The sequence below is a fragment of the Trichomycterus rosablanca genome, chromosome 22, assembly GCF_030014385.1.
Source record: "Trichomycterus rosablanca isolate fTriRos1 chromosome 22, fTriRos1.hap1, whole genome shotgun sequence".
In the NCBI taxonomy this organism is placed as follows: domain Eukaryota; kingdom Metazoa; phylum Chordata; class Actinopteri; order Siluriformes; family Trichomycteridae; genus Trichomycterus; species Trichomycterus rosablanca.
Window position 1 is genome coordinate 17,369,518 of NC_086009.1, and position 25,974 is coordinate 17,395,491.

Below are 25,974 nucleotides of genomic sequence, written 5' to 3' on the forward strand. Positions count from 1 at the left end.
TGGAGCTTTGGTGGAAAGTACACAGGGTGTGGGCAGAGTTTAGTTCCTTTTACTAATCAAGCATATTTACATTATACAGCACTAAGGACACACACTTACACACACCTGCACTTTTCCCACATTTCAACAGATGTAAATAAGTTTCATGGGCACTTTTTATCAGATTTATCTGTTATGTAATAATATGTCAGACTGGTATGGGTATATATAGGTGGTGTATTTAGGGCAGACAGTGCCTTGTTTTCAGTTTTAAAGACAGGTTGTGTTCTTAGAAGTTTGATCTCATGGATTTACATTTAAAATGGATAATATTCTTGTGTGTGCTGCCGGTCGGGTTGTTTATGGACGGTAAGTAATGTTTCATCTCAGAATTATGAAATCAACAATGTTTCACTGTTCACTAAAATAATAATAATAATAATCTTAGTTCAATGATCGTAGTTTCAAAAGTACTGACCTGGTTTTGAGAAATTGAGTAGAAAGTTTCTTTAATGCTTAAATATAAGATAAAAATGTTTTTTAAATGTTGAATTAAAAGTTATTTATATGACCAGTGTAATAATTATTTTAGAATAAATGTATACAGTAATCTTGGGAATTATTGTCACCCATTTGTGCTGGTTTGAAACGTCATAAAACATCTTCAAGGTCAAGAAGCTCGATCTCACACTAAAAATACCTGAGAAATCAAAACCTAAAGCTAATTTATTTATTTAACCCAAAAATAAAGCTTAATTTAATTATATATTTTTAAACAAAACTCATGTTAGTATTATTGGTACAACAAAAATATAATTAAATCATGTTAAAATGTTCACTCTTTAAATTTGCTTGTTTATTTAGAAACTGTTAAGTGGAAAATGCACAAATAAAACTACACAGTGTAAAGACAATGGTGATAAAAGTACATGCTCCACAATGTACATACCCTTGTGTGGTTTGCAAAATATGTTAGCATTTTGGGATCACAAAGTGTCCAAATCTATAATTAGACGTCACATCCATTCCAACAAATTATAAGTAGAGCTTGACGGATTCTACTGTAACCTGGAAACCACGTTATATGGTTACATGAAGTTTCTGACAACAAACTCACAAAGTGGGTTTTGGATCAAAGTGGTTATGCAAAAATGAACCTAATGGCCACTGTAAAATATAGCAGAAAATATGTGAGGCAATGGAAACTTATTAAGGATAATGACTATTTTATTTCATTTTCACCACTTTTTCACCCCAACCTCTTTAAACAGAGCCAATAATGTTTGACCGTCACTAAGATTTGAACCCGGACCCCAGTGATGGTGGGTCTGTGTAATATACTGCTGAGCCACTCTAGAACAGATGGTATGATAGACCATATAATGACATTAAATATTTTCAACACCCCTCCCCTTAACCAAAGATGTCAATAATTCTGGTTCTGACACTACCTATTTTAAATGCTTCTTATTTTGACTTGTTTTGCTGTATTTCCTGATTAGGCATCAATTTGAAGCACATGAATCATTTCATCAAAGTTGTGGAGACCATTGAAACAGAAAACCCCGGGCTTGGGCCATTAGCTGTGCTAAGAGGTTTGCGTGAAGCTGCAGGCATCAACACACCCTTTATCCAACATTATCTTGGTCCCTTTCGTAGCCATGCAAAAAGCCTAGTGATTAACCCAGCACTCACTGGATACCTCTCCAAGATTCTTCAACACAAGGTAAAGAGGGATGTTGAGGAAGGTGTAGTCCTCACTGCAGATGGAACCACTGTGGCTCTTGCTCCTCTCCTTCTGGGCCTTGAGGCTGGTTTTACTGGTACCGTCACTCGTGTCCGTGGCCTGTACCCCCTTTCACTGACCCAAAACCTGGCTCTCTCATTCCTGCAACAGTCGGAGAGAAGATCATCCACCTCACCACGTCTTGGACCTGGAGGATGTTGGGACAGTGTGACAAATCCTCAGGTGTTCACCCTTTCTGGTGAGGAGTCCTTGGCTACAGAAGCTCTGATTAATGGAGGCATGGATGGAGTAATTCTGGGGAGACATATGGCTAAACCCAACAATCGTCTTGGAAAATTGAGCAGCCTTCTAAAAAAGTACTATAACCATCAGCTGGACGGTGCAGGACTAGATGCTGCACCTACTCTGATCAGCCAGCTTCGCAGAAGCACCTTCAGAAAGTTGGTCAGCTTTCCTTTACTGAAAAAGCAACTTGAAAGATCTCTGACTGTTTATCAAAAGTGGAATAAAGATCTGAAGAAGATCCAGAATAAGGCAGAGATTCTAAATGAAGGACTGAAGGAGTTTTTCCAAAGTTTTGTAGGTAGGTTGATATCAGATTCACAGGCTTATGCCATATTTTCACTATACTATCTCCATGTGATGGAATTCTATGTTAATTGTGGTGACTGTTGTGTGTAGAAATCATTCAGTATTTATTATGTTTCATGGATTGTAATTGTGGTCTCTTCATCCTCAAATTATGCATGTACTTTTACTGTGACGAAACATGAGCTAAAACATAAGATTTCTACCTTTCTTAGACTGTCCAGCCATCATTCCAAGATGCATGTGGGAGGCTCAGCCTTACCGGGGTACTCCCACCCTGCTGTCCCTGCCTCTGTCCTTCCTGTACATCCACCACACCTATGAGCCGTCTCAACCATGTCTGTCATTTCAGCAATGCTCCCAAGACATGAGGGCGATGCAGCGCTTCCATCAGAACGATCGCGGCTGGGATGACATTGGATACAGGTGGACAGATTATGAGCAAAGGCTACCCATTTATATGACATAGCATTGGACCGCTGTTTAATATAAAATGGCTCATTTGTGCCAAGCGTAGGATTAACTTACCTTAATTGCCCATACACGCCTTAATTTTCACACCTTTTGTCCCAAAATTGAGTCATGCTGCCACAAGAGTGCCACAAAAGTTACATTTCCTCAGTGATACAGGAAATGTAATAACAGAATATAAAAGTATTTTTAAAAACAAAAACGGTTGTTTTGATACAACATATCAGTGAAACACAAAATAACATGGTCATGTTTTTTTGGTTTATTTTGAAAGTATTTTATTTAGTTCTTTATGTAATTTATTTGTTTTTTTAATTTTTGGGAGTAGTGCGTGCATAATAGTTTGTGATTCTTTAGAGTAAAAAGCATTATTGAATTTAAAAATGTTTAAAATAACTGGAACAGGCACTCACCCACTTCCTGTCAGCTGCACAGACATAAATGGTGTTAAAGGTGAGCAGGAACCAAGAGGGACAGAACAATATTTCACTTGGTTTCACACGAACACCCCACCCATAAAACACAGCCTATCATGTTGGAGTTCATTATTTTGTATGAATAAAACCCATATTTTGTAGGCTGAAGTTAAAAGTAGAGTTTTTAGCTGTTGAGACGTGTTATGGTGGGATAAAGAGTGATTGAAACATTTGACAATTCCCTAAACATTGATGTGCCTTTAATAAAATATATCATATCACGTGTATTCAGACACGAATAAGTGGCACTATGGTAGAGTGGGTGCCATGTATATTGATAATGATAAAATTAATTAGAGAGGTGTTTGTTTTGGCTGACAGTAATAAATCTGTTATTATAATGTCTTTGTAAAACTTCAATATGATCTGTAGTCTCTGTTTTTTAACTTATGATTCACTGTTTACTTCTCTCCAGCTTTGTGGCTGGCTCAGACGGGTACCTGTATGAAGGGCGCGGCTGGTTGTGGCAAGGTGCCCACACCAAAGGGTACAACTCGAAAGCCTATGGCGTCTCCTTCATAGGAGACTACATGAACAACATCCCATCCGAGCGCACCATGGATTTAGTAAAGACGCACCTTGCAAAATGTGCCATAGATAAAGGAAAGCTGGTTTCCAATTACATCATACATGGGCACAGACAGCTGGTCAACACTTCCTGCCCTGGAGATGCATTTTATAATGAAATTAAAGGATGGCAACACTTTGGGGTAAGAACTAAAGTCAGAGCTAATGTGAGAACTATAGAGAATGTTTATGCTGTTCATGCATTTCTATCTTTGTATGTGTTTTACAGGAAGTGAAGCACTAAAGAGGGAATGGAAATTTTTGCATTGCTGAATAGACAGCAAATACACCAACTATATGTACTTGTGAGCATATATTGGGATATGTAAAATAAATGAATAATAATAATAAAAAAAGCTACTGATTATGCAAAAATGTTCTTAGGCAAACTGCAAGTTACAATCAGTGTGAAGATAAATGGGTTTACCATGATTTTAGGGGCACGGTTGAATGGAAAAAGCTACACACCCATAGTAAACATCCATGTTAATACAACTGGTTTAATAATCCATAGGTGGAAAGTTCATTAAACTGCAAACTGTCCACAGACTGTTCTGCCATGCAAGTTTTCGAACACACTCTCAGACTGATAATATGGAACAGCAGAAACAATCGTTATACAATGAACAGTAAACAAGAACTGTACTGCAATCAACTTCCTTCCTATACCAAACACAAAACACATCTGCTCAGAAATGCACATCTAATTACTTTATTAGACTTAAAGAACATCATACCCAGAGTGAAGTACAGAACTCCATCTGTAGACCATCATGTTCATATGCAAACAGTCCTGGTGATAATAATTGGAAATGGGATTTAATATAATGTACCAGAATCTGGACATTTCAGCAAGACGACAACATTTTTTTTTTACTGATTTAAAAAAAAACAAGGAAGCAATTTTCTGACCTCAAATTTGAATTTCTTTTGCAAATTACGATCAGAGCGACCCATGTAACATTGGGGAATTGAAGATAGTTTGCCAAAAGGAAAGGCTTACAAGTGAACCACAAGGCTATAAAAATGCTAAAGATGCCTTTACCGTCTCAAAGCTGTAATTACCACCAATCACTCTTCAACAAAATACTAATATTAATAAAGTGTGCAGTTTGAATGCCATTTGTATGTCATGATTCTCTTTACTGGCTGCAGTGAAGACAGGACTGGCTGCATTTGGAGAACGATCATAAAGTTTGCCTTTAATTTCCATGAGTTGAGAGCCTGGGCACTTAAAGCCTCACCTATCTCAATGATACAGCCAGGTGAACTTTTTGGAAACCACTATCGCTGTAGTCTACTGTGCTAAAATGTCATCAATGTTTCTGTGGATGTATTTTTAAATGAAGAGTTTACTGACCACTTACGTGCAATATGAAATACAAATAGTGAGGCAAAATAATGAACGAAAATGTGAAGTAAACACTGATCTCATGTTCTTTCCTTTTTCCAAGAAATAAAGACATCAGCCATGACCTGAAATAAGCAATCAATAATGCCTATCAATCCAAGAAGGCGTATAAGTGCATCTTCAAGCCTTTTTAAATGTAACGTTCCTTTTTCCTCTTGGGCTTTGAAAGCTATTGTGTAAAAGCTGTTTGTTTAGGATACTTTTTTTTATCACAAAGTGGCCAAACAAGTGTTAGCTTACTGTGAGCATTTATAACAGCTAAGCTTGCACAAATGATTAAAAATATCACAGTACAGTTACAGTATACGATATGAGCAATTAAAGGTTAAGGGTCTTGCTCAAGGGCCCAACAGCAGCAACCTGGCAGTGGTGGGGCTTGAACCAGCGACCTTCTGATTACTAGTCCAGTACCCCAACCATAAATCATAAACCAGGTGTACACAGTAGGTACACCTTTCCAATTCCTCCATTAAGAGAATTATTAGCAGCTTGGTGCTACCAGAAATGCACAAGATTAGTTAATAATCAAGATGTGTGATTTACCCAGACGAAAGCAAAACTTTTTGCAGTTTGGTGGTCTGGAGCACTGAGGTGTGTGTCTACATCATACCAAGAAATAAAGACATCAGCCATGACCTGAGAGAAGCGATCAATAATGCCTATCAGTCCAAGAAGGCGTATAAGTGTTAATTCAAGTTAATTAAATGTAAAATTCCTTTGAAAGCTATTGTGTAAAAGCTGTCACAAAGTGGCCAAACAAGTGTTAGCTTACTGTGAGCATTTACACCAGCTAAGCTTGCACAAATGATTAAAAATATGAAGCAGAAAGATCCAAACTAGAAAATTTCAGTTCCAAGTTGTAATAAATGTAGTATTAATATGGTTTGTGGTTGACTGACTAAAATTTTAAGCTATTTTAAAGCTGTTTGAATGTCCACTACTGACTGGTGAGAGACTGGGATAAGTTTCCTGATTGGTTAATACTAGTGGACCATGCTAATTTTATATGCTTATAGTAGAGTCTAGGACAGGTAAAGAGAGCGTTTTATATTTGTGGTTCATGTATTTAAGTGGTAGCTGACAGGATATAAAAAGCATTTAGTCAAAGCGTTGTTGTAAAAAATCGCCTACAGCAGCTTTAAAAGCAGATATTCTTCTCCTCCCCGCTAACGTCACCCGCGCAGCCGTGGCGTCCCTCTGGAGCCAACAACATGGAGTCTGCTCGTCTGCACCGCTAAGGCTAAGCGCCTGGCCTTTTACTTCCATTACAGCAAAAAGCCGAACTGGTAAACATCAGATCACGGGAGCGGTGCAGCACAACGACCGTGTGCACATAGTTGGAGGTGAACACGGTATGGAAAGCGAGGCGTGTAGCAGTCCGTAGAGCCGCCGGACGGACAGGCCATTTCGGTGAGTGGGGCACAATTTTTCTGCTTCTCCAAAGCGGTATTTAACATTCCCAGGATGGTTCCTATATTCTCCCCCTCGAGCTGCCACACTAACACACTACAAGTAACCAGCAGCCATGTTTCAGTTTTAATCCTTCTTTTCCATCATCAACACGCTGAGCTAGAAAAACGGTTTCTTCTCGACATTCGTCATGACAAGGACGGCTCTAAATTTACCCAAACCAGACATGTTGAAATAGGTCAGACAGTCCCGGATTGCAGCGGGCAGGTGGGGCGAATGAGCGAAGGAATTTGGTATTTAATCCCCCTCCCTCAAAAACAAGACAGATCAAACTTCCTTCAGCTGATTATAATGTTTACAACAAAGCGGGATGGATTGTGATGGTGCGATGCGGATATTTCTTTGCTTGAAATGTGTTAATAATGTCTGATTATCTTTACAAACCAATTCTTCACTTTATTATACAGGGTTACAGTTTTTTCGGATCCTGAAATTCAGTTATCTTACCATAATACAAACTCTTTCTTACACATGTTACACAAGACTTTCCTATTAATGTGCAGACTTAATATGTTCAATAGTTAACATACAGTTATACACCGATCAGCAATAACATTAAAACCAACACACTGTCCATTTTATCAGCTCCACTTACCATATAGAAGCACTTTGTAGTTCTACAATTACTGACTGTAGTCCATCTGTTTCTCTGCATGCTTTGTTAGCGCCCTTTCGTAAGGATAAGGATATACTTTATTTGTCATATACACATATACAGGTGTACAGTACAATGAAATTCTTTCTTCGCATATCCCAGCTTGTTTGGAAACTGGGGTCAGAAGGAATTGGAGCAGACAGGGTTAAGGGTCTTGCTCAAGGACCCAACAGTGGCTGCATAGCAGAGCCTGCATTTGAACCGCCAATCTTCCGGTTAATAGCCCTAAGCTCTACTTACTAGGCTGCCACTGTCCCCATGCTGTTCTTAAATGGTCAGGACCCCCACAGGACCACTACAGAGCAGGTATTATTCAGGTGGTGGATCATTCTCAGCACTGCTGTGACAATGACATGGTGGTGGTGTGTTAGTGTGTGTTGTGCTGGTATGAGTGGATCAGACACAGCCGCGCTGATTACGTTTTTAAACACCTCGCTGTCACTGCTGGACTGACAATAGTCAACCAACCAAAAATATATCCAGCCAACAGCGCCCCGTGGGCAGCGTCCTGTGACCACTGATGAAGGTCTAGAAGATGACCGACTCAAACTGCAACAATAGATGAGCGATCGTCTCTGACTTTACATCTACAAGGTGGACCAACTAGGTAGGAGTGTCTAATAGAGTGAACAGTGAGTGGACACGGTGTTTAAAAACTCCAGCAGCGCTGCTGTGTCTGATCCAGTCATACCAGCACAACACACACTAACACACCACCACCATGCCAGTGTCACTGCAGTGCTGAGAATGATCCACCACCTAAATAATACCGGCTCTGTAGTGGTCCTGTGGGGGTCCTGACCATTGAAGAACAGGGTGAAAGCAGGCTAAAAAAGTATGTAGAGAAACAGATGGACTACACTCAGTAATTGTAGAACTTCAAAGTGTTTCTATATGGTAAGTGGAGCTGATAAAATGGACAGTGAGTGTAGGAACAAGGAGGTGGTTTTAATGTTATGGCTGATCGGTGTATATAATTAATAAAAATACACCTTACTTAACTTCTGTTTTATTAGCCAGGGCTTAAATAATATTTTGTTATCTTCACTAACCTCTATAAATGAACAATAACCTCAGGCAGAACAGATTTCAAATTGAAGTCATTTTTCCAGAAGTAAACCAACATTCATTTACATTTTTCAGCATTTAGTAGACACCTTTATGCAAAGCGACTTACAGTACAGCACAGTATATGATATGAGCAATTAAGGGTTAAGGGTCTTGCTCAGGGGCCCAACAGCAGCAACCTGGCATAAACCAGGTGTACACAGTAGGTACACCCTTCCAATTCCTTCATTAAGAGAATTATTAGCAGCTTGGTGCTACCAGAAATGCACAAGATTAGTTAATAATCAAGATGTGTGATTACCCAGACGAAAGCAAAACTTTTTGCAGTTTGGTGGTCTGGAGCACTGAGGTGTGTGTCTACATCATACCAAGAAATAAAGACATCAGCCATGACCTGAGAGAAGCGATCAATAATGCCTATCAGTCCAAGAAGGCGTATAAGTGCATCTTCAAGTTTTTTTAAATGTAACATTCTTAAGAGTAGGCATTCAGGTAAAATCAGTCCAACCAAGGTCAGAATGTTTAATGCTCAGACTTCTGAGCACTTAAAAAATCCAACTGCTACAGCATGTGACCATCAAAACCTTTGCAAACACATTAAATGTCCATGACAGCACGATTAGTTAAAGAAGAAATAATTGTGGCTTTCATGGACACATGGCTAGAAAAAAAACACAGGAGCAAGGTTTTTTTTGGGACGGCAGCCTCCATGTCCATGGTAATGTAAAGCTTGCTTGGCTGTGGATTCGATCTGACAGTTGCAGTCAAACCAGTCTGATTGATTTGGGCACTGAGTAGTCACCAGCCATAGCCATTATAAATACTAATAAGGAATTAGGAGGCAATGCCACATAGATAAAAGACAGCAATGCTAAAGAAGAGGGATAATATCAATGTATCAATGTATCAGACACTCCTAAACTGAAGGTAATTTTAGATGCTCTGACCACAGGACTCAGTTGGCTTGATATGCTGGTCAAACTCCCCCCACGCACACAGGTCACCAGGGGGCTATGAATGGTCAATTACATCTTGTCAGTGGTGGTCCTGTGGTGATTTCATTTTATTGATTGATGGTTATAGAGGGTAATGATAATCAGAATCCAACCTGAGAATAGTGGGCGCTAAGTGGAAACCGTGTAGCATCAACTCAGCTAGGCGTAGCGATAGCCAGTCAGTAATAGCATACCTAAAAAATACAAGTATATGGTGAAAGTGAATGATGATGATGTATGTTTTCTGTGTGTCTGCTTCTATCCACAACCATTAGAGGAAACCATGTAGGTAGAGCTCTGCAGAGTACACGGTGCACCACCGGATCATGGAGCCTGAAGCAGGTCTTTCTCCAACCATGGACCCCCATGATCCAACATCCTTTCGGGCTCTCTCGGAATCCCCTACTCTACTCAGCAACAGCTTGATGGTGACATGTTTTAACAATCTTTTTTTACATTTCCATATTTATCTAGGATGTACAACTGGGTGATTTAGTTGCTTTGAAGTGGGAGCAGATTAGAAAACTGAGGGTCCATGAATGAAGCCAGCTTCTGAACATTTAGACAGTGACAATTACAGCCCAATTAAAAAGATAATATTGTGTTCATGTCAAAGATAATAGGGCAGTATGTTAATTTCAAACAGTGGCAGAATATGGAAACCATCGGGGCTTCAAATTACAATGACCTGAGGAAGGAATCCAAAAATTGAAACACCAGTGGCTAATGCTGGACATGAGCAGGATAGAATCAGCTACAGCTGTGTACATATTGTAGTTATACTTGCCTGCCAACCCTGACTGTCATATAACTGACTAATAATTGTTTTTAACCAGTTTTTACATTTAATTTTTTAAATGTAAGAACGAATAATAACACAGGAAGAATGCAGCACAGCTTCTTATTGAATACTTATTATACATTCATTAAACACTAAGTGGCCTAAATGAATAACCTTTTGAATAGAGCGTTTACAATGCAAGTACAGTTTCTAACCTTTTATTTATACACAATCAGGGGGAATTGTCCCATGATGGTTGTCTGGAGAGCAATGATGGAGATGCTAACCCTCAGAAAATCATCTTCTATGGGAGCAATCAGAAAAAGCGCCAATCTTCAGCCTTTCCTTCATCTCTAACATGGGACTCTGACTCTGAGAAGGAGACGTTTGATGGTAACAAAGTTTAGTATAATAATTAATGCATTGTAAGACTTTTATATAATCTATAATGGATTTAACCTTAATTTTTAATAGATATTTTGTTTATGCTACGTTATGTTTTACTACAAGGGCTGTAAACATCTGTGGTGTTTTCGTTGTTCCCAATGTTGTATGATAGAAGAGGAACTTCAGCACTTTTCTAATCCTCATGGCCTTGCTGCTCAAAGTCCTGGAAGTCCAAGCTGTGTACAGGAGCAAGATGGGTAAGATGTAGTCGGTCAGGCACTCAGATAGATTAACAGGCTTTTACATACTACGCACATACAGCTATTGTCAGTTATTTGTATCTAGTTGTCTGTATGTACATCTTTATTATTATGTAATTAAGTTCTTATTATTTGCAAAACCAGCAAATGTGAAGTCAATAAAAGATTTACATACATTTATATTGTATTACTGTTAAACTTTTGGTTGGTATACCCTACTTACATGCTTTTACTTGCAGACCTGACTCTGGGGATTACTATACACTTGAGAAGCCCAAGAACATTCTCTTAGACAATGATTTGACTTCTCCTCTTGAGGAAGAAGAACAAGCTGGAGATAATACAGAGGAAGAGCCAGGAATGGCACAGTCCGAGACTCAGAAATGTGAGTTTATTAAAGTACCTTACTGTTCGTAAATACATAAATTTAAATCAGACTATATGGGTGTGGAATTTCTAAATGCCATTGATACTGAATTATGAAGACCTTTTGCAGTGGAAGAAATTGAAGATGGAAGTGTGTTGGACCAAGATGGGCTTCCTCATTCGGACACAAAACCAAAGGAGGGATACCAAAAAAAGAAAATCAAGGAACAGGGCCTTTTAGGAGTTCAGAGAAAAAAGGCAATGAAGTCGGGTTCAGAACAGGATGTATATACCTTCCCAGGAGATTCAGACCCTGAAAGTCCACCTCCAGGTCCTTGGGCACACTGCACATTTGTTCAACGTAGGAGAAAAAAAAGGGCCTTACTGAGACCTTTCTCTGGACTTAGTCCCTGGCAAAGGACACCTGTGGCAGGCAGGAGGACCAGGGTAACCCCCTCCAGGGTGAAAGAATTTAATAAAATGGTCAGTGATGTAGGAGGAGTGTTTGAGTTTAAGGACGATGAGGAAGAGAGGGTCCAGGACAAGGGAGAAGAATTCCGCCCAGAGATTTTCACCTGTGTTGAATGTAGTGTTTATTTTAATAAACAAGCACATCTCCGGGAACATATGCGAGAGCATGGCCAGGTTGATGGAGATAAGGGAGAGCATGGGGAGGAAGGCACAGCAAGAAGACGATCCAAAAACTTTGAGTGTGTGGAGTGTGGGCAGAATTTTGCTGATAGACTTTTGCTGCTAAAACATCACAAATTACACGAGGAGTCACGACAGAAGATCTTGGAGGATATGGGAAAGCTGAACAACTTTGAGAAAATGCCAGAAATGGAGAAAACCGATTGTAGAAGTTCAAAGCAGCCAGCAGCCAAAGAGTCTTTCAGCAACTGTGGCCAGTTTGTTGGTCTCAATTGCAACTACATATCTGATGAGGCTCAAGAGATTTCAGATCATACAAAGACCCATACCAGTCGGGCCAGGCCCGGCGGCCATCGTGCCTCACCCCGTTTCCAGCTAAAGTCCTTTAAAAAAGGGACTTCAGAAAATGTTACCTCATCCACAGTAGTCAGCGAGAAGTACCCCACCAGAGCCTCTGTGCAGATGGTCGACAATAAGCCTGAAGTTGACCATTCACAACCCAAAGTCTCAGAGCCACAGGGTGAGAGTAAGGTTGACCCCCTGCTAGGGTCCAGCCAGAGTAACACTGTTTCTGCAAGTCCAGCACGACCCACCGAGCTGCCAGATTTAGCAGGTTCTCAGACTGAAGATGCTCCGCTTGCAACTACAAGCCTGCAGCAGGAGTCCAGCTCTACTGAGACTGGGCTTGCAGAGGAGAGCGTTCCCAAACCCCACTCTCCCGAGCCTTCAAATTCCACTGCAAAGACTACCCCGCAGCGCAGGTATGTTGCCTTCAAAAGCACAGGAAAACGGCGCTCAAAGCGGTTTGCTAGAGGTGCGATGGGACGAACGCGAACAAGTAGTAAACTGGATTCCCAACCTGCTGACACTAGCGATGTAAAGAGTGAGATGCAGGACACTGAGGAAACAGAAGAGCAGAGCCAAAACGAAGCTATACAAGAACCATCACATGAACCAGAATCAGAGGGTGATTTAGCAGTGACCACGGAAACAGGTACATTTTAAAAAGTGCATATTTACATTTTCATTATTGGCATGCTTTTTTCCAAAATGACTTACACTACTGTGACAGTATATTGTCTAAGCAATTGAGGGTTAAGGGCCTTGCTAAAGGTCTTGTAACTTGGCAGTGGTGGGGCTTGAACCAGTGCCCTTTTAATTACTATTTCTGTACGTTATCCACTAGGCTACAACTGCCCTAACATGCCCTAATATGTTTAAGCTAATTAACAATAATTAGTAGCATTTTCATAAAGGTCCTTTTTTACATGATCGTCATGACGATGCTGATGATTGGTATTAAGGTATCACTCGTCAGTGCGCTTTTAGTGCCAGTCCCAAGCCCAGATAAAAATAAGAGGGTTGTATCAGGATGGGAATCTGGGTTAAAAACTGTGCCAAGTCTGGTATGCCTTGTTACCACCAAGTGTGAAGCAATCAGTTACTGGTTTAGAAGGTCAATTACTTTTTTACATGACCAGTATAGGTTTAATAAACCTTTATCTTTAATGAACATGGTGATTTTGTGTTTAATCATGTTTACTTGCCTTTATCTTGTATTAAAATGAGTTGGAAGCATTGAAATGTAACAAATGAATAAAAATAGAACTAGAAATTGAGTAAGGGGCAAATACTTTTACAGCATTGCACTTTTTCTTCACACTGCTGTCTGTTTTTGCAGGAGTAGTAATTGCAGGAGTGGAATCTTTTGCCGTGGATTCAGAACCCAACTCATCCCCTCCACCAAAGCTCAGCGATGAGTCCACAGAGGAGAAAAATAAAGAGATCCAACCTGAAAATGACAAAGATGAGTGTAGCACTAATTATACCACTGATATGAAATATGATCATGATGATGACGACGACGATGATGATGATGGTGATGATGATGATGGTGAAGAAGATGAGGAAGATGATGAAGATGTTCTCAACCATTTACTAAATGTCTTAAATGAAGAAGACGAGGAAGATGAAGATGGCATTGCATTCAAGACTTTGGAGAAGAGATGCCCATATTGCCAGGACTGTTTTGATAATGGAATAGGACTGGCCAATCATATTAGGGGTCACCTTAACAGGGTTGGAGTCAGTTACAAGGTCAGACATTTCATATCGCCAGAAGAGGTTAATGCTATAGAAAAGAAGTTCTCCTACCAAAAGAAGAAAAAGAAAGGTAAGTTGAACCACTATACCAATGATTTACAGGTATTATTATTGCTAACTTGCTGTGAAAATAATCTTTAAATTTAATAATCTTAAAACTGAAAATTAATTACTCAAAATGTATTGTGATCCACACTTCAAAATGAATTGTATTTGAACATCCAAACAAGAAAATTATTCATATTGTTTACAGTTACAACAAAACACTAGGTAACAGTAGGCATAGTATGTAGTTCCGATTGCAATTCCTCTGCTGCCTGCCTAAATCAGGAATTTGTCCACCACTCTTGCATTGTTTTCCTTCACATGCAGGTCGACACACCTGATTTATCAAAATTAATATTAAAAAGGCTGCTCGAGTGGCTCAGCAGTAAATTCCACCAGCCACTACAGCTAGGATCAAGGGTTCGAATCCTCAGCAGTGGTATCAGCCACTTGGGCGTCCACATACAGATTGGCAGTCTGTGTTGGCCCAGTGATTACAATGTTCTGCTAATTTTGCGGAAGTGTGAGAGGAGCTTTAGATGAAATAAGTAGCCTAACCAATAAATAAACAGTCTAAATTATTAAATTATGGAATACCAAACATTAACTATTGAAGACAACCCATAAGTAAGATTTCAATTATGTAAATAATCTTATAAAAAATCTCAGCAACCTAATGTAGGGTCCTGACCCCAAGGTTGGGAACCAAAATAAATCAAGAAATTACAGGGTGGAGCCGCTCAGGTGGCGCAGCGGTAAAAAGACACGTGCTGCAACCAGGGCTGGATTTCGAAGGAGCGTCGTTTCGAATCCAGCTCTGCCTTCACGGTCGAGGCTGCGCGGCTATGGACAGCGATTGGCCTGTTGTCCGGGTGGGGGGCGGGACTTGAGACCGTAGGGGATGCTCTCTCAGGAACGGGGCGGTCGCGCCCTCTGCTGGCTGGTTGGTGGCGCCTGTATGGAGACGGGAGGGGGTGTGGCGGGGTGTGTGATCCTCCGTGCACAGTACTCTGCCACGCTACACTCGTCAAGTGTGGGTGATAAGACGGTCGATTGGCTGTGCACGTTTCGGAGGAGGCGTGGAACGGCCTCGTCAGCCCCAATCAGGAGCAGGAATCTTCACTAATGAGAGGATGATAGATGGGATGAAATTGGACGCGCTAAATTAAAAAAATAAAATAAAATAAAAAAGGAAATTACAGGGTGTGTTCAGTTGTTAGACAGGCGATTAATCTTGAACCGCTGCATAATTAAACTGACATTTTTTAAGTGCTCTCATATTTTTGCATTATCTTTTTGATCTGTGCTGCTGGATGCTTAACTACCAGTTGCTAACTTTGACCCAGCGACCTTCAGCGTGATGCACTGTGAGTTCTGCAGCGCTGGCTTCGACACCAGGGCCGGGCTTTCCAGTCACGCCCGCGCACACCTTCGAGACTTCGGAATCACCAACTGGGAGGTCACTGCCTCGCCCATTACCGTCCTCCGGGAGCTGTTCTCCAAACGACCTGACCTTGCTTTATCCATTCCCACTGCCTGTAACGCCCATGCAGAAGAACAGGAGTCAGGTGAGGATGAGGAGGAGTGTCTGTCAGCAAAGAATGAGGACAGTGGTACTACAGAACCAGTGCAGCAGGAGCCAGAATCTCCAGTTCAGCCCTGGAAGGAGGAACAGTGTGATAGTGAAGCTGAGGGTAAGTGGTCTCCATTTGCTCAGCTTTTGCATTAAGGTACTGGATTGGTAATCAGAAGGTTGATAGTTCAAGCCCTACAACCTCCAAATGCCTACTGTTGAGCCCCTGAGTAGGGCCTTTAACTCTTAATTGCTTGTAGAACAACTCGTATTTAAATTTAAGAGATTGAACTCGTGTCTGTGTAAGCACCTGACTGTGGCTCGTAGCAGAGCATTTTCCTAGACATTATTTCATTATTGGAACTAGGGAACCCAGCTGGGATCATCAAAAACTACCAAACTATTAAAATCTTGATTAAATCCTACAGGTCAATATTCATCTGTGCATCTGCTAAACCTGGACCAGCCCACCAGCCTCTCAGATAAAAAACACTTGGAGATTTTAGGTGCACTTAAATTATTTATGTCCTATTTGCTTTTGTAACTCCATGTCTGTCAGCATCACAAACATCCAAAGCAGGACTAAATTCTCCACCAGTCCAGCACTAGGACTGATACTCAGTGTGGTTGTTATTAAGTATAACATCTTTTTTTGTTATGATTTTACACGTCCTCACTTTCTCCAAGCTCCCACAGATCATCTCTACCAGATCACCCAGGAACATGCTACTGACGACCGCCTTCCTTCCTCACCCCTCTCATCACCTAACACACCAAGCCCTAGAGTTGCTGCAGAGTTCGAGGACGAACCGCAAGACGTCAAACCCCCTCTCCCCCTCTCTGTTCTGGACAGTGTTATAAAAGCTCCACGTTCCCCAAGCAGCCTGTCTCCATCTGGTTCCCAGCCACCCTCTCCATATGGAAGGTCTCAGTCTCCCTCTCGGTCCCGGTCTCCATCCCCAGTGCTGAGGAAGGCGCCGATCTCCTCACTGTTACCTGTGTCTTCCCTGCTGCGCTCACATGAGCACAAGAACATGGCAAGAGGCCACAACACAGCGCTGTCTGCCACTCACTCCAGGCCGCTCTGGGCAACACAAGAGACTGATGCACCGCTCAACCTCAGTAAGAAGTTTTCTTTTGATTCGGATTTGATCAATTAGTAGATTACAAAGGTTGCAGTGTATAACAAGTACAGAAGTATGCACATACCTAATTATTACAGCTTCCTACAGCTGTATAAAATTAATTATAGAAAATGAAACCGATGCCTCCAGCATTGTGGCAGCAGTTTGAAGAAGGACCTATCCTGTTCCAGCATGACTGCACCCCTGTGCTCAAAACGAGGTCCATAAAGACAAGGGGTGACAGTTTGGTGAGAGGAATTCCACTGACCCCCAACCCCAATAAACACCTTTGTGTAAAAATGGAACATTGATTTGCAGGCCTTCTCATCCAACAGTATGCCCATGGCTTTGAAATACAATGTCCAACAAATTCATGGTCAAGTGTCCACATACCGTTGGCCATGTAAGTTATTTATATCTTGTTTTGGTAAATTTAGCCATTCTGAAACAAATAGCTTCATTGGCACATGCTTTAAAAACCAACCTACATTTATAAGTGCTAATATTTATAAATAAAATTTTAAAATAGCTTGGTAAGGGTTCTTGATTTAGTGGGTGCAATACCAAGGGAACTGCCAACTAATGTGTTCCGTTGATCTTTTTTTCCATATTTCATTATTTCCCCACAGCCAATTGAAACGTTTAAAGATACTAATCTAATTTTTCTTTATATCTCTTTGCACAGCCATGGACGCAGACGCTAACGAAGACATCATATGCAAGTTATGCGGTGCCTGGTTTGAAACGCGTAAAGGCCTCTCGAGCCACGCCCGAGCTCACCTGCGCCACTTTGGCGTGGAATACTCTGAGTCCAGGGGGTCACCTATTGACCTGCTAAACACGCTTATCCTCACTGATGATTTTAAGCACAGGGCTACTTCCTTCGTCTCTGATAGCCCGGAGGACCGGAGGATCCATGGATACAGCGTAGCTTCTCCTTCTCTACCAACATCCTCACACGTTTCTTCTGCCTCTAAAAAGCCTTTCAGTTCCAGCTCTCTTCTGTTCAAGAACACACAGTATAGGAGCAGCACTGTTACCAAGAATACCTCCTCATCTTCTTCTGCCTCCTTCCACTCCATGCATAGTCCACCAGCGAAGAAACTAAAACAATCCTCTCAGCAGGTCTTCCGCATGAGTGGCGTGGATATGATGTCCATTCCTCCAGGTGACTAGACCTCTAATGCTACTGTCTCATGCATTTTTGTTCTACAACATTGCTTTAGTTTGTTGTTTGAGGGCAATTGTTTATGCACAGCTCTTGTAGCCTTAGCACCTTGATGTGGTTGAGGTCTGGTCTGGATTTTGAAGAAAGAAATGACAACCTGTGCCTTCTCTCTCTTTTCAACCTGTGTTTATCTCTCTAGCTGAACCACTGAAGGATGTAAGCTGTGAGTTCTGTGGTGAGCTCTTCGAGAACCGCAAAGGCCTTTCTAGCCACGCCCGCTCCCATCTTCGGCAACTGGGCATCACTGTGTGGTCTGTGAACGGGTCACCAATCGACACACTGCGGGAGCTTATAATGCGCCGAGGCCTGCCGTGTGCTATCCCTCCAAAACCCCTGAAATTGCCCTCCTCCTCACCAAGCCTGGGATCCTCTCGAACCTCACTCCCGTTCTCTTCCATGTCAGGTAGCATTAACCGAATGCCTTTTAATCAGCATCAGTCTGCTGTCCACAAGATGCCAGTATCACCGCCGGCCACCAGCACGTCCTCTACAGTGCTGATGGTCAAGCCAAAGCCGGAACCTGAGCAGGTGGAAATTACTCTGACTGAAGACGGGATGGGGGGGTGTGACGGGTACAGCTCAGAGTCTCTGCATCCCAGCTGGATGAGCACAGATAACGTCCGTCCAGTCAGCCTTGGTAAGGAGCACGAGTTCAGGTGTTTTAGTCATACTCATTGCAAACAGGTGTATTAAATCAATCACATAAAACAGGTATAGTTCCATTTTTGTTTGCTAGTTTTTAATTTTTATGTTAAAAACAAACTCCAGTGTGCCATAGAGCCCTGACCTCACTGAACACCTTCGGAATAGCTTTGTGACTTTGTTAGCTTATTGGTTACGGTGCTGGAATAGTGATTGTCGGTTGTCGGTTTAATCCCCACTACAGCCAAGTTGCTCACAATCAAATTCCCTTAGTTCACAAATTTGCAGATTTTTGTGAATGTCTTTCAGGAGTGGGTAAGGCTGTGGGGCACTTCCATATCAATGCTCATGGTTTTGGAATAAGTTGTCTAACAAGCTTTTGGTCAGGTGTCTCTGTTCTTTTGGCCATACGAGATGTATGTATAAGCTAAAGGAAGAACAAATGAAAAGCCCTGTAGAGATTGAGGTCTAGTATTATAATTTAATAATCTAAACAGAAAATAATTTTGTTCCCTTCTAGTCATGGCTCCGGAGAGGGAACCGTCCCGGGACATCCGCTGCAATTTCTGCGGCGAGTTCTTTGAGAACCGCAAAGGCCTCTCCAGCCATGCCCGCTCACATCTGCGCCAGATGGGCATCACCGAGTGGTCCGTCAACGGCTCGCCCATCGATACACTGTGGGAGATCATGCGGAATCAGGGCATCATGCCAGCATCCAGCGTGTTAGGTGTGAAGGAGGAACCACAGCAGGATGACGGCTCATCTTGGAATGGTCAGGGTTATCAATCACAAAAAGTATCCCCAAAGGCGTCCCTTAACCTGCTTCACTCTGGCTCGCGGCTGCATAAGCATGGATTGGGGCCCATGGGACCATCCAACACCTCTTCATCAGCAAAGCTCTTCGGGATGGCACAGTTTGGAAAGCGGATGCTTGGAAACAAAAGACACCTCGAGGAAAACCTTCCAGTCCCTTCCCAGTCCAAAACCTTCTCACCTCCACCACAGGACTTCTCATATAAAGGAAAAATGTCCACAGACAAGTATGGGGTAGGCCGCATGGGTAAGACTGTATGTTTTAATCAGAGATGTTTGCACAGGATAACTTGCATGGAAAACCATCAGTTCTGAGTCTTTATAGTCAGCTTTATAGCTATGATGTAGCACTTACAACTTGTTTTCTGGATTTTCTTTTGACAGAAGCTAGCTGTGAACTGTGCGGTTTTGTCTTTGAGAACCGGAAGGCACTGGCCAGCCATGCTCGTGCCCATTTGCGACAGTTTGGCGTAACCGAGTGGTCTGTGAATGGTTCGCCCATCGAGACGCTGAGCGCCTGGATGCGCAGCAGACCTGAAACGGTTGCCGAGCTACACCGCAGCTATCTGTCTGGAGGTCACAGTTTCCAAAAGAAGGTACCGAGTGCTTAGGGAATGCTGTAATAGTAGTCTGTTCCAGCTTAAAGTGTAAGCTGAGGTTTTGTACATTTAGGGCGCTACTTAATTCATGGGACAATGTGCTTAGATTTTTGAAAAATCACAGATTTCACAGATTTTTTAAAGAGAAAAAAGCCTCATGTCAGTCATTAAATTAAATGATAGAATAAATAGAAGCTGCAATACACAGCACAGTCAACCTCAATAGTTAAAAGATGACAATTTTCGTCAGTGTGTTGACCAACCCCCCAACCCCCCCCCCCCCCCCCCCCCCTCCAAAAAAAAAACACAAAAAGACAAATACGTAAACGATACGTCGATACGTAAACACATACATCAAACATTGTCAGCACACTAATGGACTGTGTAAAGGACTAAACAGCAAATTTCATTACAGTTCAGGCAGTTTGGTATTTGCTCTTTTTGGTCAAATCAGTTTGAGAAATATAAATGCTAATTCATTCTTCTGTATCTCAGAAACGTTCTGCCGCACAGTGGACATCTCCAACGCTGACCCAGGCCAAAAGTGTTGAGCGGGAGAATACGAGCAGCTTGTACGGTGCACCATTACAAGCATCGGAAGACAAAAATGGAAATGGCACACCAGTTCACCATGGTATAACGACACAGGATACAGAACACTCCTTCAGCAGTGCAAACAGTGCACCTCCCCGAGTACAGGTGGCACGGAGTGAACTTAACGTCCGGGTGCCAAGGGGTAAGAACTCAGCTGCACCTGATACACGCATACCAGAGAAACACTGATCACCATGTTTTTACCATGTTAGTGCCATCCATCCATCCATCCATCTATCTAACCTGCCCACCCATTCATCCATCTTACGCTGCCAGTCATTTTAATAGACTATACAAATAAGCATTTCTTAAGGTATGACTTAAGAATACAGTCACTGTTGTACTGGGAATTTTAATTTTACACACTGTTTTATCCAAAAATGTTCTTTAGGAATTGAACGACGACCTTTAAAACACCCATTGCATGCTGATGGAGGAGAGAGAGAAAGCTGCCCCCCCAAACCATCTCGCACGAGTACTGTTCCTGCCCTTGTGCCAAAGCCCCCGTCCACCCCACTTGTTAAACTCAATGGTAAAATCTACTCCCTAAAGTGCAGGTGAGTTGTATATACAAGCCAAAATTGTTGTTAAATCTAAATACATGCTTTCTTTGCCAAAAAAGCCATGTGCAAGATGCTCAACTAACCATTGTATGAAAAGTAACACTTGCATTTATTTCACCAGGTTCTGTGATGTGGAGTTCCAAGGCCCCCTCTCAGTGCAGGAGGACTGGATCAGGCACCTGCAGCAGCACATCCTGAAACTGGATTATAAGAAGCCAGCTCCCGCCGCAGCCCCCACTCTAGCCAAACCTGACACAGCTGCTCCTGAAATTCAAGCCTCAGCTACTACCTCCACCTTAACTATTACTACTGCAGCTCCTACTCCTGTTTCTGCCAAGAACCCTACACCCAAACTTACACCACACCCATCGGTTTGTACTTCCGCACTATCACCCATTCCAACCCTGACCTCAACAGCTCACCCGGCGGCCGCGGCGGAACAGGAGGTTCTAGCTCCTGCCACATAAGTCCCTGTTGTCTTATGCTTTTGCCTTTTCGTCCTTATTATTTCTGCACTTCTTTAAAGACGTCAAACGTCAGTATCTAAAATGTTAGAACGGTGTGTAAACTGCTCATGAAAACAGAAAGTGATGCTTTGTTAACTGTTGTTACTGACCTGTGCTAAATTAGAAACAATACAAAGACCTGATATTTGGTGTTTTACTCTATTTACATTTTGGAAATATATGCTTATTTCAAATTTGAGGCCTGCAATACATTCCTTAAAGGCTGCGACCACTTTTCCTTTTTTTAATGACGCTTATTAATTCTTTTTTGGGGATGGAGGACAGCAATTAATCCAGTTTTGAAAGTATATGTTACTTTGTCGTTGTTTGTTTTGCTCTTTAAATTGTTTTAAAATGCACCACATGTTTTGAGTGCTAGCCACTTCTGGACTGCAGGCAGCCCAGTCTAGCATCTGCTTTCTCAGAATATGCAGGGATGCTGTTGCATAATTTGGATGTTTATTGTTGTGTTGAAACAAGCATAGCTGTTGTCTAAACATGAAGGCAGTTGTAGCTTAGCGGTTAAGGTCCTGGACAAATAATCATGAGGTTGCCCATTCAAGCCCTACCATCACCAATTGTCAGTGTTGGGCCCCTGAGCAAGGCCCTTAATTGCTTAAATTGTATTCAGTGATAACTTTGGATAAAAGCGTCTGCTAAATGCTGCAAATGTGAACGGCAGCTTTTTTTGTATCAAACAGTGTTTATATATTGTGACCTGAGCCGTGGTCACTAAAACACAGAGAGCACTACATCTATTATTTCCATTAACAAAGATCTGCTTTGAAAGGTCAACTCGTCAAACCACTATACATGATTCCAAGGTGCACTGGTCCATTTCAGGTGAACTTAAACCCAGAGAGGTCAGCAGTGTTTCAGTCTCAATTTGCAACTTAAAAAACAGTTTGTAAGTAAGCATTACTGAGCTCTTGTGGTGATATTTATCACAGAAGCATCCGGATTTTCAATGCTATCTAATGCATCTAAGGGATCAAAGGTCACATGCATTTCATAGTGGTTTGGTTTTCAGACATAGATTTTTCCAGAATCCATATTTGAAAGTACTTCAAAGCAACATGTTCAACTGTTGGACTGTTTGTTGACTTATGTTTTGGCAACATGCAGAGCTTTGAAACATCCTTGCTAATAAAAGTCTTGGCATTTTATGGATACTCATTTTATACACAAACATGTTCTCCCTAGCCTTTGTCTCAGACTTTTTTTGAAATATGTTGCAGCCATTCATTCCAGAATGAGTGTATATTCACAAAAAAGTAAAGTTCATAAGGTAAAACATAAATATCTTGTCTTTGTATTTTTGCGGATTTACTGGCTCAACTGTTTTGAAATTCAGTTTTGTAAAACAAGGGTTTCGGAAAAGCTTTGCCAGCTCCTCATTCTTCCTCAACCTTAACCATAAAGCATGCAGCGGTAAAGAAAGAGAAGCTTAAGATAGGACTGTTGCTATTCCATTTTGGGCTTACCTTGCCAATTCAAGATAAAGCAAGTGCTGAAGGTAACAGATCCTCTATACTTATTATAATGTTGAAATTGTTTATCATTTGTATGCTATTTTTGTGTTTGTGTTTTTACAATTGATCGAATCAGACACCTTATATACTAAAAGATCTACAAGTGCCACCACTGACATGTTTAACTTGCTAAATGTACTCAGAAAATCACATTTAGCTTAATAACAAACAAACTCACAAGCAGGACTTTTTGTCAGCTGAGATTTAATACAGCATTATTTAACTGGTATGCTTCAGCTCCTAGCACGTGAATCGAGGCTTACTGAGCTAGTTCTAAAAGTTTTTAAATGACTATTTTTGCTTTGCGTTTACTGTAGAAATCCAGACCAGGCCTGCTGATACCACATACATACTGCAGTCCTTTGTGTTTACATCATGCAAGTCAGTAATAGTACAGTTTTTGGAGCCAGGCTCTGTTCTCCTAATGCTTTTTACGGATTAGTCTTTAGTCTCTATTCTAAATAAAGACTAAACTAAATTTTAGCACTAATGCTTTAAGGAAGCTGGTCCTCCCTTAAAGAACAGTGACTCAAATGGACACTTTAAGAGCATTCAACATACCCTGTAGGGCCAGTGGTGCAAGACATCAGTCTTTCCCATACGTGTTTACCTGACATCAACCCTTATGGCTGTATAATTCTTAAAGCTACCTAGAGAAACAGACTAGAGATAGAGACTAGAGTTATTCCAAAAAAAAAAAAGCAGCAACATGAGTTGATATTCTGTGGTGTCCTGCGGTTGAACAAAGGAAACTAAACTAACAAAAGTACTTGGTAATATTTACTTAAGCATCATTATCTAGTTCTGTAGTTCTGTGCAGCTAGTAAACCAATGCGCCTTTACAGATGAATGCACACATATTAAAGTTCCACATATCACCCAGTCTTTGTTAACACAGATCCAACATTTGTACTCGGACATTGCTTAGAAATTACAAAAATAAAAGCACTGCAGGATGTTTGTAGGACTTCCGATACTAAAAAAACGTACAATCAAATTTAGAAAATTCAGAGATTTAGACCTAAAATTGGTTTTACTGTCTTAAATTCATGGTACGGTGAAATAATAATAATTCGTAGATCGTTACATTTGTCCTATACAGGGTGTATTTCCACTGCGACCCTGCTCAGGATAATGTGGTACTGAAAGAACAAATAATAGACAAATAATAAAGAAATATTATTAAACAGCTGACCCTAATATAAGCCATTATTAGGAATTAAACACTACTAATACTCAGCTGATTTTGTAATGTTCTGACTACTGTTTGCTTTTCGGAATCCTAAAGCGAAGTACATTTTGTTTATAATGGGGAAAAGGCAAGGTATCCACCACACAAGCTGAAGCATTTCTATGTGTTAAATGATTAGTAAGCTCTAGTTTGCTATTTGCACATCATGTTCTGCACCTTGTTTAACAGACTGTCTCTTCCATTTCCTTAGAACACATTTTGTAAAGAAATCGTTTCAGATCTGTCGAATGAAAGTGGGCCAAACTGTTTATGTTAAAAAAACTGACATTTTATTGGGATGCAGTAAATCTCTTTATTTATTGCCTGCCTCAACCTCAAACTGAAACTCAAACCTCTGTGCTGATTTTGTTATTTTTGAATGTCATGACGTGTTTTGGATACACTACAAGAATTGAATTATTCGGCATGAAATCAGAGCTGATTTGACTTTTTCCCAGGTTAAATAGGAATGTTTATGTGTGTCGCACATGCATGCATTCACAAGGTCACCATGGTCTTTCCTAAATCTCTTTCCCTGGTTCTTAGATAGTTTGTTTTTAAAGTTGTTTTTTAATAGCACGTGTCCATGCCAAGAACTTCAGTGCACTGCATCTATTCATGTGTGGCTGAATGTGCCAAAGAGTTGCAGTCGGACAGGCTGCAGCCATCGAGCGCACGTTCCAGACTGGGTGGAGGAAACAGATTTTTCCAGGTCTGCTGAAACTGGACAGTCATGACAGTGACAAGATCGTTTGTTCTCTGAATTGTTTTGCTGAACTACATCGAGTGCGCCGCAAATGTGTGGTGTATTTGGTCAAAGAAAGGACTTACTTGGATAGATCCTGCGACTTGTAAGGACCGACTGAACTATGTAGCTTCACGTTGTTTCAGATGGTAATCCGTATCTACACAGTGAAGCAATAACAGAATGGTTCTATGACACAAGCTATGAAGGTTTGTTTTTACGACTCATTGCATTTCTGTGACTGTTAGACTTGCAGCATTCCTGTGGAGTATAAATGTATAGATACTACAAATATTAACAGTCATGGGATGAATTTCTTAATCCATTTATCTTGAGTTCATTGCAACTTTTTAATGCTGTCTATTTTTATTGCCATTTGTCTTAATGTAGTTACAGTCAGAATAGGTAAATAGAATGTGTTATTTTTGATTATGTTAGTATTTCTTTTAAACTACATTGGTGCTCATGAGGTTATAATGGACATGGATGGATTTTCCTGAGGTGTTTAGCAATTGTCCTTATAAAAATGACTTTAAGAAAAGTGGGACTATGTTGCACACCTGCTATATTTTGGTGTCACATTGCTCCCCTGTAAGATTTTCCTTAGCTAGTTTGACTGGCTATGTTGGATCAGGACAGAGACAAGCGAACAGTACGGACAGTGTACGAGGGAGAAACTCGGACAACGTTAAGCTGCCATGAAAAAGTTGTATTGTGCACAAGCATTAGAAAGATTCATGTGAATAAACAAATCATTAAATGTGATCTAAAACATACAGTAGTTGCATTTTTTCTGCTTTTTAC

General features: G+C 41.1%; 2 protein-coding genes across 3 annotated transcripts; both read left to right on the forward strand.

Moving 5' to 3' along the window:
* Window positions 1–284: 284 nt before the first annotated feature.
* pglyrp6 (peptidoglycan recognition protein 6) lies at window positions 285–4,179 on the forward strand. The gene is made up of 5 exons (XM_063018850.1): window positions 285–348; window positions 1,482–2,309; window positions 2,530–2,740; window positions 3,677–3,971; window positions 4,058–4,179. Exons 1-5 carry the CDS (start codon window positions 285–287, stop codon window positions 4,070–4,072), a joined length of 1,413 nt encoding a protein of 470 aa, XP_062874920.1. The 3' UTR covers window positions 4,073–4,179.
* A 2,261-nt stretch (window positions 4,180–6,440) lies between these two features.
* wizb (WIZ zinc finger b) lies at window positions 6,441–25,944 on the forward strand. 2 transcript variants are annotated; one of them, XM_063018603.1, is made up of 16 exons: window positions 6,441–6,649; window positions 9,703–9,855; window positions 10,445–10,601; window positions 10,768–10,852; window positions 11,095–11,240; window positions 11,352–12,866; window positions 13,554–14,045; window positions 15,349–15,714; window positions 16,281–16,715; window positions 17,403–17,885; window positions 18,085–18,582; window positions 19,108–19,647; window positions 19,785–19,996; window positions 20,495–20,735; window positions 20,985–21,150; window positions 21,278–25,944. In XM_063018603.1, exons 2-16 carry the CDS (start codon window positions 9,754–9,756, stop codon window positions 21,621–21,623), a joined length of 5,784 nt encoding a protein of 1,927 aa, XP_062874673.1. In that variant the 5' UTR covers window positions 6,441–6,649; window positions 9,703–9,753; the 3' UTR covers window positions 21,624–25,944. The 2 variants fall into 2 exon arrangements, with proteins under 2 accessions (XP_062874673.1, XP_062874674.1); XM_063018604.1 differs by having other exon boundaries at window positions 15,367–15,714.
* The last annotated feature ends 30 nt before the right edge of the window (window positions 25,945–25,974 follow it).

Bases quoted from the DNA above. Each gene is read 5' to 3' on its own strand.
- pglyrp6 (XM_063018850.1), top strand. From the start codon at position 285: ATGGATTTACATTTAAAATGGATAATATTCTTGTGTGTGCTGCCGGTC. The intron at 2,310-2,529 runs GTAGGTTGATAT...TACCTTTCTTAG, and splicing joins GTTTTTCCAAAGTTTTGTAG to ACTGTCCAGCCATCATTCCA. The intron at 2,741-3,676 runs GTGGACAGATTA...ACTTCTCTCCAG, and splicing joins TGGGATGACATTGGATACAG to CTTTGTGGCTGGCTCAGACG.
- wizb (XM_063018603.1), top strand. From the start codon at position 9,754: ATGGAGCCTGAAGCAGGTCTTTCTCCAACCATGGACCCCCATGATCCA. The intron at 15,715-16,280 runs GTAAGTGGTCTC...ACTTTCTCCAAG, and splicing joins GTGTGATAGTGAAGCTGAGG to CTCCCACAGATCATCTCTAC. The intron at 21,151-21,277 runs GTGAGTTGTATA...TTATTTCACCAG, and splicing joins ATCTACTCCCTAAAGTGCAG to GTTCTGTGATGTGGAGTTCC.